The sequence below is a fragment of the Sturnira hondurensis genome, unplaced genomic scaffold (assembly GCF_014824575.4).
Source record: "Sturnira hondurensis isolate 20B ecotype Veracruz unplaced genomic scaffold, ASM1482457v3 Scaffold0020884, whole genome shotgun sequence".
In the NCBI taxonomy this organism is placed as follows: Eukaryota; Metazoa; Chordata; class Mammalia; order Chiroptera; family Phyllostomidae; genus Sturnira; species Sturnira hondurensis.
Genome location: NW_028093515.1, coordinates 1677029 through 1689215, shown reverse-complemented (window position 1 = coordinate 1689215; position 12187 = coordinate 1677029). Strand labels below are relative to the sequence as shown.

Genomic DNA, 12187 nt, shown 5'->3' with positions numbered 1-12187 from the left:
TTAAAGTTACTAACATTTCACAAAACAGGGCTGTCGAGTTATCTTAGTATCGTTGAAAACATACGGCATCTTTCATTGTATTTATTTTTGAGTGGGCAAGTGTACCTTTTGGTCCCCAACCTCTAGGTCTTCTCTCTCTGGACCCTGCTGCCCACCATTTTCCCGCTGGGCTGTGCACACACACCCCTTACCCTGCTCTGCACCCCCTGCACTGGCTTTTCATCTTTAGGTAGGCGCTCTACACTCCAGGCTTCCTCTGTTCAGATGTGCCCGATGATTATGAACAGACTGCAGCTACCATGAAGGAAGTGAGCAAGGAAGTCTGTACAGTGCTTATTTACACTGGCAGCGGCCCTCAAAGCACAGGTATTTAAGACCAGTCAGGAACAAGGGGCTTATGGTACACAGTGCTTCATTGTAGGTCTGTTTCCTTTAGAAGGTCATGTCAACCACCTGAAACTCAGTAAGACCTTCCCATGGGAGATGCAAGTCAAGGTCACACATTCACATCCACCCAAGCTGGCTTTTTGCTGAATCTGAGAATCCCTAATTCAAGTGACTCTCTTAGGAAGATCCCCACTGGTCTTCTTCTCCATGGCAGGAGCTTCCGGGCCCACTAACTTAAATGCCTACCTAACCCCCGCCCGCCCCCTCCCGCCACCGCAAGCAGGGCAGGACAACTGGCAGATTCCACTCAGGCCTCACCTCATCTTGATTTTTTTTTATTTTTTAAAAGACTTTATTTATTTATCTTTAGAGAGGAAGGGAAGCAGAGGAGAGAAATATCAATGTATGGTTGCCTCTCATGAGTCCCCTGCTGGGTGCCCTGACTGGGAATCCAAGGGCGATCGTGTGGTTCGCAGGCCTGCACTCAATCCACTGAGCTACACCAGCCAGGGCTGATTTTTAAATATAAAAAGAAAACAAGATCCCGTGTGCGTAGTCTAAAGGAGAAAACGCAGTAGGTGCTACGAGGAGAGCTGTCCCCTGGCCTGTGTGAAGAATGCGTGGATTTGCTGTGCTGCCGCATGTCCGATGACCTGCTCCAGTTCTGGGACGGCCGCGTTACTCAGCCGTTGGATACTCGGGAACTTCTGAAGCAGAAGGGAAGCTTTAACTTTTCCAACTCCTGGGATCTGCTGCACAGTTCGAAGTAGGGAGGGCTCAGAGATGAGAGCCTGTTTCTTCTTGAGAAAAGGGTTCTTACTGGGCTCTTTGGTTTGCTCTAGAACCTGAAAGGAAATTGAAGAGCACGTGAGCACCCTCTAGTGGACTAGCAATCTTCTTAACATTTGGTGGCAATTTCAGTTTTTCTCTTTGGTTCCGCTTGACTTAGCACTACAAATGTTTTCACATGCCATGAATATAATTTTTCATCGGCAAAATGATTGAAAGATGACCCATATGACTACACAAAGGAGTAAGAGGTGAAAATTTTAAATAAAAACTTGGGTTTCCTCCCTGGCTGGTGTAGCTCAGTGGATTGAGCGCGGGCCTGTGAACCAGAGGATCTCGGTTCGATTCCCAGTCAGGGCACATGCCTGGGTTGTAGTCCAGTTCCCTGCAGGCCAACTCCCAGCAGGGGACGCACAAAAGGCAACCATACATTGATGTTTCTCTCCCTCTCTCCTTCCCCTCTAAAGATAAATAAATAAAAAATTAAAAAAAAAAAAAACTTGGGTTTCCAGAATGCTTAGGATAAAGGCAATGAAAACATACTGTGAGCAATTCAAACATGTCCCTATGATCAACGCAGAAACCTTTCAGTTGTATGAGATTAAATGATGCCTACCCCTAACTTGGACCTACTTGCTACAGGATCTGGAGAGAGCTTGGTGATCAAAGGAGAAACCCAGTCTCAGTTGCGGAAACAGAAAAGGCAGGTGATAGCATTACATCAAGGGAAGTTAGGAATAATAAAGCGGAAAACTGTGGTGGAGAGTCATGGAGGGATCTGTGAACAACACAGGACCGAATTCCTAATTTGGGGAAGATTTAAAATCCACAACACAGTAACAAAAATTGATGCTTAGGCCCGGCTCCCACATTCTGATTCTTAATTGGCCCGAGGTAATAAGGCTCATGTATTGCTATTTTGAAGTGTTCCCACAAAAATTCTGATGTATAGTCAAGTTGAATAATCTTATACTAGCTTTAAAAGCAACAGCATAAACTTGCACACAGTGCTGATGCTTAAAAGCTACATGAGGTAGGGAGGCAGAGCAGCTGCTAGCTGACATGTCCACTGGTGTCAGTACAGAATAAGGATGGAGTTATCACAGCCTGGTAGTTTAAAATCAAGTCTCCAACTTGTTCATTTGTTATATAGTTGCCTAGAATGGGTGTCAAGCTCAGCTGGTTGCAGAGGCAGCTTCTGAACTTAAATTCCTCAAAAACGTTGTATAACCCTGGGTGGTGTGGCTCAGTGGATTGAGCGCTGCCCTGCAAACCAAAGAGTCATCAGTTTGACTCCCAGTTGGGGCACGTGCCTGGGTTGTGGGCCAGGTCCCCAGTTAGGGGTGTGTGAGAGGCAACCTATTGATGTTTCCCTCTCCTCGTCCTTTCTCCTCTCTCTAAAAATAATTTTTTAAAAAAAGAAAAGAACTAACAAAGAATGATTATATTGGCTTGAGGGACTCAGGAGAAACCACAGCAAGCAAGGGCAGCAGCTGAAAGATCCATGAAGGTCAGTTGAGAGTCCTCAAGACAGGGCTACTGTGGAGGTACAGAAGCCAGTACTTACTAACTGGATAATGAGGCAAGACGCTTCCACCTGGTTGGCCACTGGAAGCAACACCATCCCAAGGTCCAGCACAGTAAACTTCTGTATGGCTGGGAAGTACTGTTCACTCATCTGTGTTTTTTCAACTATTACTATTCCTTGAAGATTACTAGACTTCAAAGGAAAATAAAAAACAACAGTAAACAATTTTGTAACAAAATTCCTTTCAAGTTTAAGAAAGTTTTCACTCGAAGAATACTTGGAATGGCCAATGGTTGTATATGAATTATTCCAAATATAAGACAGAGGAGGGTCTAGAAGTCAGTTTCTTTAATCCAGTACTTACATTTCTAACGCGAACAAGTCTCTTACGGTAGCTATTTCCCGCCACCAAATCGGCTTCCTTGATATAAAGAATGCAGCATCTGATAGACAAGTAAAAATCTACCGGTGCCAGGCCATCCTCAAAAATCAGCTTAATTTTCCCTTAAAATGCAGACAAGAAAAGTTCCGTGAGCTTTGGATGAAAAGGCAGCAATTGGTAGATTTTTCTTAAAAACAGGGGTTTGGAGGGAGAGAGTTTATGCAGAGGGCAGCCCACCGACCTTGCATGTCCTGTGCCAGCTGCGACCCACGCCATTTCTCATTGGCAACAATGTGCCCAAAAGGCACGTGCACAGGGCCTGTGCCATCCTCGGGGTTTCTTTCCATGGCGGCCTTAATCTGGAGAGGGAAATACAAGACGGCATTTGAGTAAGCTGTCCTGCACACGGCCCCACATTCCACACGGCTGGGGCCTCTTGGCAGAGGCTGGTCTACAGTGCTCTCTACAAGACTGAATTATTTGCCAAAGTCTAAGAAGCCAGGAGATTCCAATCCCGGTGGCCCCTCCCTCACTCTGATCACCTCCCCGGCCCCTGCTACCCCACCTCTGTGCGCATCTGACTCCTCAATCCAGTCCTTTGTCTTACCCGCCCTTCGCCTCCAAGGGCGTCAGATAGGCTAGGGCGTCGGAGATCGACATCTCCTCTGGCCAATAAGAGAACGGGCAGCGTGAACAGTTTCCGCCCCGGAGGGCATTTGAGTGGGACCTGCTGGTTACCAAGAGCGACGGGTACGAAGTATCCTTGGCTCTAATTGGCAGGCGAGAAAGCAGAGCCAGTAGCAAGTGTGGTTGTTGAGCAGTTCCCTGAGTAGAAAAAGCGTCTGGGGCTAGGCCAGAGGGCTGGGGTCAGGCCGTCGCGAAGGGTTGCGCTTTGGTCCAGACTCGGGGTGACCACTCCCCGCACCGAAGATGCTCCTGGGGTTTCCGAGAGGCCGCAAGAGCCAGTTTGTAAGTAGATCCTTGCACGGCCTGCGCCCGGGCCTGGGGGCCAGGATTTAAGGGAGGAGGGCTTGGGATTGGGCCAGAGATCGAGGCAAGGTAGCGGCGGCACAAGAGGAAGCCGTTTTCTGTTCAAAAAGCCCTGATAGTTCGGGTTCTAAAGAATCCTTTATCCCAGGGTCAGCCTGGGTTGGACAGGAATCGCCCGTTCTCCCCCACAACATTAGTTCCCGTGGCCTGGGAGTTTACTTCTGTCCGGAACAGACCTGCTGCACTGCTGGGTGTCCCCAGTGGGGAGTCATTCTCCCCACCGACACCCCGTCCGAAAGTTTCATAGCCTCTACTTACCAGGTCATCTGGCAGCTGTCCTCGCCCCCGCCCTGACCTCCAGCATCTGCCTGGACTGAAACAGCAGCTCCTCACTATTTCTCTGCCTTTTTTTTTGGCTACTTACTTCCTTTAGTATCCTGACTTCGACGCTCTGTGAACACAACCCTCCCACACCCCACAACCAGTCTATTGATCTTACCGGTGTTCTTACTGCTCTCCTTTCCAGCCCTGATTCCGTTTGTTTTAAATCAAACTCTTTATTAGTTATCTATAACTTTCCTATGCTACATTTTACACTACCGTCTTTTCATGTAAATATTTTATTGTTTATGCTATTACAGTTGTCGAATTAACCCCCTATGTCCCCCTCCACCCAGCTCGCCCCTGCTCCCACAGTCAATCCCTGCACCACTGTCCGTGTCCATAGGTCGTGCATATCTATGTTTTAACTAATCCCTTCACTTTCAACCAGTCCCCACTTCTCTCCTCCCCTCTTGCAGTTGTCAGTCATTTCCATGTTTCTATGCCTCTGGTTCTATTTTGCTCATTCTAAGTGAGACCATATGGTATTTGTCTTTCACCAACTGGCTTATTGCACTTAGCCTAATAGTCTCCAGTTGCAGGCTGTTGCAAAAGGTAAGAATTTCGTATTTCTTACTCCACAGTCCATCATTATAGTTACTCTCCATATGCACCCCCCAACTCCTCTGCTGCTATCTCCCTTGTCCATGTTTGCCTGGTGAAACTCCAAGCCTACTTATATCCAGTTTTCCATAAACGTAATACTTTAAATGCAGGGAAAGCATTTGATAAGGGCATTTGTGACCTCTGTTTTAAATCGAATTGAGAAAACACCTCAGACTGGGGTTTCTGTTCGCAGCCCCCCGACCTGTGGCAGGCAGTTTAGACAGGTGGATGCTGAGAAGCAGTGAAGACGTACTTACATGTTTGCATTGCGATTTTGCTAACTCGGCTTGGCATCATTGAGTTCCTGCTCTGGGTCAGACACCCACAATTGATTGACAGCCTATGGCCGTACTGTCTAAGGATAGACAAACCCATAAGTAATTCAGCACAAAATGGTAATGCAAAAATCTATTGGTAAGGAGTGTACTAGGGAAGAGGCAGCAAAGCCAGTCTGGAGAACTGACCTGGGTCTTGGGGGTGTGAGACGGCTAAGGAACAAGAATGGTGGAGGGGGGAGCGGGAGTGTTGGCATCATATACAAAGGCCTGATGCACAGGCCTTTTGTTATGTGGGAAATGGAAAGCAATTCTGAGTGCTAAGCATTGAGTACATGTCTAGGGATGAAGAGGGGTAGCAAAAGTGAATCTGGGTTCGTGGGTAGGAACGAACAGAGAGCAGCTTAGCAGCCACACTAGGCCCTTTATCTGTCATTAACAGAGTGGGCCTGCTCGTGAGGGGTTTTCCTGCTGGGTTGAGATAGGTGTTCTCAACACTTATGCACAGGTGTTCGTCCTGTGTTTTAGAGGCCGAGGCAGGAGGACCACAGTTCAGAAATGATTGTAGTGCTACAGTGAGAAGTGTTCAGCATACTATAGGAGATTCACTCTATACAAAACCACAAAAACCAGTAACAACAAAGCAAAGCTCATGAGACCTTTGTGGAGGAGCTACTGGATGCCAGCCCATGAGGATTCAGAGGTGAAGAAAAAAAACCCTGTTTTCCCCTCCTCGACAGTCTCCCTAATACGAGGGAGAAGTGCTGGAGAATGGAGGAGGAGGAAGATGTTAAATAGTCAAATTATTGTTTTTTTAAATTTATTTACTTATTTTTAGACAGAGGAGAAAGGAGGGAGAAAGAGAGGGAGGGAAACATCAGTGCATGGTTGCCTCTTGGTGCGCCTCCAACTGGGGACCTGGCCCACAACCCAGGCATGTGCCCTGACTGGGAATCAAACCAGCAACCCTTTGGTTTGCAGGTCCACGCTCAATCCACTGAGCCACACCAGCCAGGGCAGGTTGTCAAATGATTTGGCAAATACAGGATGGTAGGTGCTGCACTGAGAGGGCTACAGCAGACACTGGTGTAAATGCCTGCTTTTGGGATTTGGTGTGTAAGTGAAACTGGGGAGCTGGGAAGGACTACAGGGGACGTTTGGAACGTCTGTCCATCCCTCGCTCCTGTAGGATCCCCCAAATTCTGGTTCTTCCCCTGGATTATACCTCCCTTCTCTACAGGCCATATGCCTACCACTGCCTCGTTAGTCCTTTCAAGGCCAGTTTCAGCAGGGACTCCTCACTAGGCCACAGGGTCACCTTAGTCTGGTAGTAAAACTCTGAAGTGGAAAGAGTCCCCATTCATACCCCCAGCCCGTTGTTCTGGCCTCTCTCTCTCAGATGCTTCTGTGTTACAGCAAACCGGGTACTTGTTATTTCCAGAGCACACCCACTAATACCTCACTGCATTCCTTCATTCATGCTGGCCCTGCTTCCTAGAATGCTTTTCTTCCTATTTCCCAAACATGAGAGCAGCGGCCCTGTTTGAAGACCTAGTCTAAAGGTCTCTGTGTTCTTTTCCAAGGCGCATAAGAGGTCCCGCACTTGCCCTGAGATCTGAAGACCCTCCCCCTCCCCGGGCCACTTCAGCATTTTGTCTTTATTTTTTCCTTGGCAGATTTCATAATTCCGTGTCACACCATAAGCATTGGGGTATTTTCCCTCCGGACCCTTCCTCCTGGAGGATGAGGACAAGGTTTCTTTATTGCCATCCTGGTGTTTTGGCTGCTGGTAGATGTGAATGAATGAATGGCTGGTACACAGAAAATGACTGGTCTGTACTCGTAAAATTCTGAGAGACTCTCAGTTGCCTAGAGCAGGGCTCCCCCACTTTCAGCGTGTGGGGGAACTAGTTTTTGTTATTCTGCATCATCAAAACTGCCTAAAATCTTTATTAAGCTCTAGCCAGGTGCTGGGCGATGTGCCAAGTGCCAGAGCTCAGGGTTGATACAAGCAAGATGGTTGCCTGCTCTCAGGAAGCTTCTGTTCTGCAGGCGGTTGGCAAGCGAGTGAGTAGGGTCGTAAGAGGCCGTGCTGTAAGACACATGAAGGTGCTGCAAGGTGACTCTGGGTGTCAGGGAAGCTGCTCTGAGGAGGGAAGGGGGAGAGGGTCCCAGTATGGGCAGCTTCAGTGGCACTCCCTGGCTGGGACGCTTGCCTGGCCAGGTGGGGGTAGGGGATAGCAAGGGGAGGGGCGGGCGTCTGGCTGGGGCTAGATCCCTGGATGGCAGTGCAAGTGTCCTTCTCAGGCCCAGGGAGGGGTGGTGGCAGAACCTAGGTCATTCCTTATACCAATGACCTGTTCTGGTTTACTTTGAAAGTATTTTTTTCTTGTTGTTCAGTTTGTTCTGGGCTTTATTTGTGCAGAAACACATCATCCATGGCCTTCTCCCTGCAGCCAGCATTGCACCGAAGCCAGCTGTGCCCCGGACACCTCCTCCCCGCAGCCCCAACCCCTCTCCAGAGAGACCAAGGTGAGTCTCAGGTGAGCAGGTACTGAGGTCACCTGTGTGCTCGGCCACCAAGTGGTGGGTCCTAGAACTGTTCAAACTGGCAAGATTACAACTAGGCTGATTAGTAGAATCATGCCCTTGGAAGTATTTATCAAGGTTTCATGATTTAATATGTTTTCTCTGTGGGATAATGGTCTGTCCCTTTCAGGTGTGGCCTTCTCACATTTTGTAATTAAATGCAGTTAGTATTTCTTAAAGTATTAAAGCCCAAGTATTTGGGTTGATAGTAGGTTAAAATGAATTTGAATTGTACACATAATTTTCACTTTAAACGTAAGTCTGCCTTTCAAAAGAACTGCTTTGTGGGAAGGAACGAGGAGCAGGTTCACTTCCCAGGGTCTGGGATTTCCCCCGTCCTCCAGTGCTCCTGACACATCAGATAGATGACTTTGTTTTACATCTAAGACCTCTTCTTGTGCCCGCCAAGATTTTAGATGTGGGAGAATTTTAGTTTATTTTTATCTATAAGATACCTGGGTGTATGACTTGACTATTAACAATGAGAACAGACTTCTGGTCAAGATGGAGGTATAGATAAACATGCCTTGCCTCCTCGCATAATTACAGAAAAAATCACAAGTAGACTACGAAACACATATTACCTAGAAATGTCAGAAAATCGACTTGTATGGAAGACTGACAGCCAAGAATTTAAAGAAGCCACATTCATCCAGGTGGGTAGGAGGGGCGGAGATGTGGAGATACAGGAAGAGGCAGAGTGGCGTGGATTGGTGCGGAGATGCAGAATGAGCAGTCACATATTCACATGTGGTGGATAAAAATCAGGAAGGACACCTCAGGAGTGAGGGACCCCAGCCCTACAGCAGGCCATACAGACCAGGGTTCCAGCGCCAGGAAGTTAAGTCCTAATAACTTCTGGCCGGAAAAGCCAGTGAGGGTTGGGTGGTAACCGAAACTGCAGGACTCACAGGAGACTCCTCTTAAAGGGCCTGCAATGGACACAAGACTTACTCAGACTCACTCCCTCTGGGATTCAGCACCAGAGTGACAGCTGGAAGGGCACCAGTGGCATATAGGGAGAAATTGAAGTGATTGGCCTCAGGGCGAGTACCAGGAAACAGCTTCCTCCCATGCAGAACTCCAGAGGCCAGGCAGCAAGCAGCATTGCACCCTCTTTGAGCCCTTCTCCGAGTTGCTGACCCTAGCAAATACCTAAGGCTCTTCCCCATACAACCTACAGGTGCCTTTTCTCCCACTACTAAACAGGGAATCAAAGCAGCTCTACTGAATACATAGAAACAAACACAGGGCAGCTGCCAAAATGAGGAGACAAAGAAATAGGGCCCAAATGAAAGAGCAAAACAAAACTAAAAAAAAAAAAAAAAAACCCTAAAAAATGGAGATAAGCAACCTATTAGATGCAGTGTTCAAAACAGTGGTTATCAGGATGCTCCAGGAACTCATTAGGTACTTCAACAGCATATAAAAGACCCAGGCAGCAATGAAGGTTAACATTAAATGAAATAAAGGAAAATCTACAGGGAACCAGGAGTGGAGAGGATGAAGCCAAGAATCAAGTCAATGATTTGAACATAAGGAAGGCGTAAGCATTCAACCAGAACAGCAAAAAGAAAAATGAATTCAAAAAAACAAAAATAGGTTAAGGAGCCTCTGAGGCATCTTCAAACATACTAACATCCAAATCAGGGGTATCAAGAAGAGGAAGAGAAATAAATTGAAAACCTACTAAAAAGAATAATGAAAGGACACTTGCCTAATTATGTGGAGGAAATAGATATACAAGTCTAGGAAGCACAGAGAGTCCCTAATAAGTTGGATCCAAAGAGAACCGCACCAAGACACATCATAGTTAAAATGCCAAAGTTTAAAGATAAAGAGAGACTCTTAAAAGAAGCCAGAATAGCCGTGTATTAGTATTTACTGTGTGCCGAAGACTCTCAGAAGTGCTCTAGAAGTATTTTGTTTCATCCTCTCCGCGGCCTAGGAGGTCTTCTGAGTTCAAGTGCTTGGAGTCTCACAGCTGGCAAGCAGTCTCACTGCTGCGATGCACTTGAAGGTGTGTCCTGCTCTTCAGTGTTTGTGTGAACAACCATTAAGTAGTGTCATTAGACTGAAATGTTCATGTAGCGGCGGCAGTAGTGAGAGGGTTAGCTTCCCATTCCATCATGAAGCAGAAAGACAAAAGAACGTGTCGTGTCGTGCAGGCACGCAGTAGACTGGTGAGAAAATGCCTGTAGTCCCCTTGCTTTACAAAACTCTCGCCCTGGGTTGTAATCTTTATAAACCAGAATAACCTATGTGGGTTTAGCGATCTTGGCATACTTCTAGATCTTTTTATTTTTAAAAGATAACGTTGAAATGAATCTTTAATATGGCTCCATTTCATGTAACCATATAAGAATACTATAACCGTATAAGAATCATACTATTTACTTCTTTTTTTTTTAATTTTTAAAGATTTAGTTATCTTTAGAGGGGAAGGGAAGGAGAGAAGGAGAGAAGTATCAATGTATGGTTGCCTCTTGTGAGTCCCCTGCTGGGAACTGGCCTGCAACCCAGGCATGTGCCCTGACTGTGGTTCGCAGGCTCGTGCTCAATCCACTGAGCTACACCAGCCAGGGCTCACTATTTACTTCTATTGGCTTCTTTCTGTCCTTTGTGTTATTGTTGTCACACATTCTAATGCTGTTACGAACTGTGTAATACTGCTATATTATTACTGTTTTTGATTTAGACCATTGCTTATCTTTTTAAAAACAGTTTTTTAAGATATAATGGACTATGATAAACTGTGCATATTTAAAATTCAAATTGGTAAACTTTGGCTTATGTTGACACTTGTGACATCATCACCACAATCAAGGCGATACCCGTACCTGTCATCTCCCCAGGTTCCCTTGTGCCCCGTCTCCCACCTCCCACTCCCCTCCCAGCCCACCCTCACCCCTGTTCCCGGGCAACCACTGATCTGCTTTCTGTCACTGCAGATAAGTCTTCATTTCTAGAATTTTACATCAACAGAATTACACAAGATAATTAGGCTGGTGTCTTTTACTCAGTGTAATTATTTACTTATTTTTTAAAAGATTTTATTTATTTATTTATTTATTTTTAGAGGGGAAGGAGAGAGGGAGAGAAACATCAATGTATGGTTGCCTTGTGTGCGTCCCCTGCTGGTAGTTAGCCTGCAAGGAACCGGCCTGCAACCCAGGCATGTGCCCTGACTGGGAATCGAACCGCGATCGTCTGGTTCACAGGCCTGTGCTCAATCCACTGAGTCAGTGTAATTATTTTGACATTTGTCCATATTGTTGTGCAAGTCAGTGATTTGTCCTTTTCATTGCTGAGTAGTATTCCATTATCCCAGCATGCCATAGTTTGTTCGTCCACTCACCTTTGATGGATATTCGGGTTTCCAGTTCTGGGGCCACTAGAAATAAGGATGTTTAAACATTTGTGCCCAAACTTTTGCTTGGACGTGTGCTTTCATCTCTGTTCGGTAAATGTCCGGGAGTGGAATGCCTACATCATGTACTAGACGTCCTCACACTTACGGGCGATTCATTTGTGCTCCCACCAGCAGTTTCTTCGTCTCACCAGCGCTTGGTTTGGTCGGTCTCATGTGTGTGTGTGTGTGTGTAACTTTCACGGTCAGCTCTTAGTTGTCATTCGCATTTACTGTGCATATGATTTGTGAAAGTGGTGACAGGTGCACAGGTGACAGTGGGTAGAGCTTGGTAGGTGACTCTCCATCTTCGTGATGCTTTCTGGGCAGCCATACTCTGTCAGGTGTGGAACAGCCCTTATTCTTTTGACCCAGTCGGCTTTGTTGAGCCTGGAGGCCACGCGCATGTCTGGAGTTCCTGTCTCCTTCCTGGCAAATCCTTGGATCCCTTTGAATGCCTCAGGGGAGCATTTCCCAATGCTTCCTCCATGGATGCCCTTGTGAGTGTTGGTATTGTGCCCTCTGTTACCTCCTCGTTGGTGGCAGAATGGTCCCTTCTTCTTACCACCCTTCTTTGTGGGAGGCATTCTGTCAGGCCCAATCTTTTTTTAAATTTTTAAAAAATTTTGAGTATGCCTTGACTGGTGTAGCTTAGTGGATTGAGCACGGGCCTGTGAAGCAAAGGGTCACAGGTTCGATTCCCAGTCAGGGCACATGCCTAGGTTGCGGGCCAGGTCCCTAGTGGGGGACACATGAGAGGCAACCACACTTTGATGTTTCTCTCCCACTCTTTCTCCTTCTTGTCCCTCTCTCTATAAATAAACAAAATATTTTTAAAAAATTTTGAGTAA

At 46.6% G+C, this 12187-nt stretch overlaps 2 protein-coding genes across 8 annotated transcripts in view; one reads left to right on the top strand and one right to left on the bottom strand.

Annotated features, from left to right (window-relative positions):
* Positions 1 to 879: 879 nt before the first annotated feature.
* Positions 880 to 3679, bottom strand: FAAP24 (FA core complex associated protein 24). Of its 2 annotated transcripts, XM_037030809.1 has the most exons (5): positions 3647 to 3679; positions 3328 to 3445; positions 3069 to 3208; positions 2744 to 2896; positions 880 to 1232 (listed from the first exon to the last, which is right to left on the bottom strand). In XM_037030809.1, the coding sequence occupies exons 2-5, from the start codon at positions 3431 to 3433 to the stop codon at positions 969 to 971; spliced, it is 663 nt and encodes a 220-aa protein (XP_036886704.1). In that variant the 5' UTR covers positions 3434 to 3445; positions 3647 to 3679; the 3' UTR covers positions 880 to 968. The 2 variants fall into 2 exon arrangements, with proteins under 2 accessions (XP_036886704.1, XP_036886705.1); XM_037030810.1 differs by lacking the exons at positions 3328 to 3445; positions 3647 to 3679 and having other exon boundaries at positions 882 to 1232; positions 2744 to 2891; positions 3069 to 3152.
* Positions 3680 to 3862: 183 nt separating this feature from the next.
* CEP89 (centrosomal protein 89) overlaps positions 3863 to 12187 on the top strand; it is an 84197-nt gene continuing 75872 nt past the window's right edge. For 5 of the 6 annotated variants that reach the window (XM_037030754.1, XM_037030757.1, XM_037030755.1 and 2 more), the window contains exons 1-2: positions 3864 to 4055; positions 7764 to 7870. In XM_037030754.1, the coding sequence (XP_036886649.1) occupies positions 4017 to 4055; positions 7764 to 7870 (146 nt within the window). In that variant the 5' untranslated portion in view covers positions 3864 to 4016. Of the gene's footprint in view, positions 4056 to 7763; positions 7871 to 12187 lie in introns of all 6 variants that reach the window. The other variant, XM_037030756.1, reaches the window with a different exon arrangement.

What these genes read in the sequence shown, in the direction of transcription:
- FAAP24 (XM_037030809.1), bottom strand. Translation starts at nt 3,433, where the DNA reads ATGGAAAGAAACCCCGAGGATGGCACAGGCCCTGTGCACGTGCCTTTT. An exon ending in GCTGGCACAGGACATGCAAG is followed by an intron (nt 3,209 to 3,327) that starts GTCGGTGGGCTG and finishes CTGCATTTTAAG; the next exon opens with GGAAAATTAAGCTGATTTTT. An exon ending in CTTGCCTCATTATCCAGTTA is followed by an intron (nt 1,233 to 2,743) that starts GTAAGTACTGGC and finishes ATTTCCTTTCAG; the next exon opens with GTTCTAGAGCAAACCAAAGA.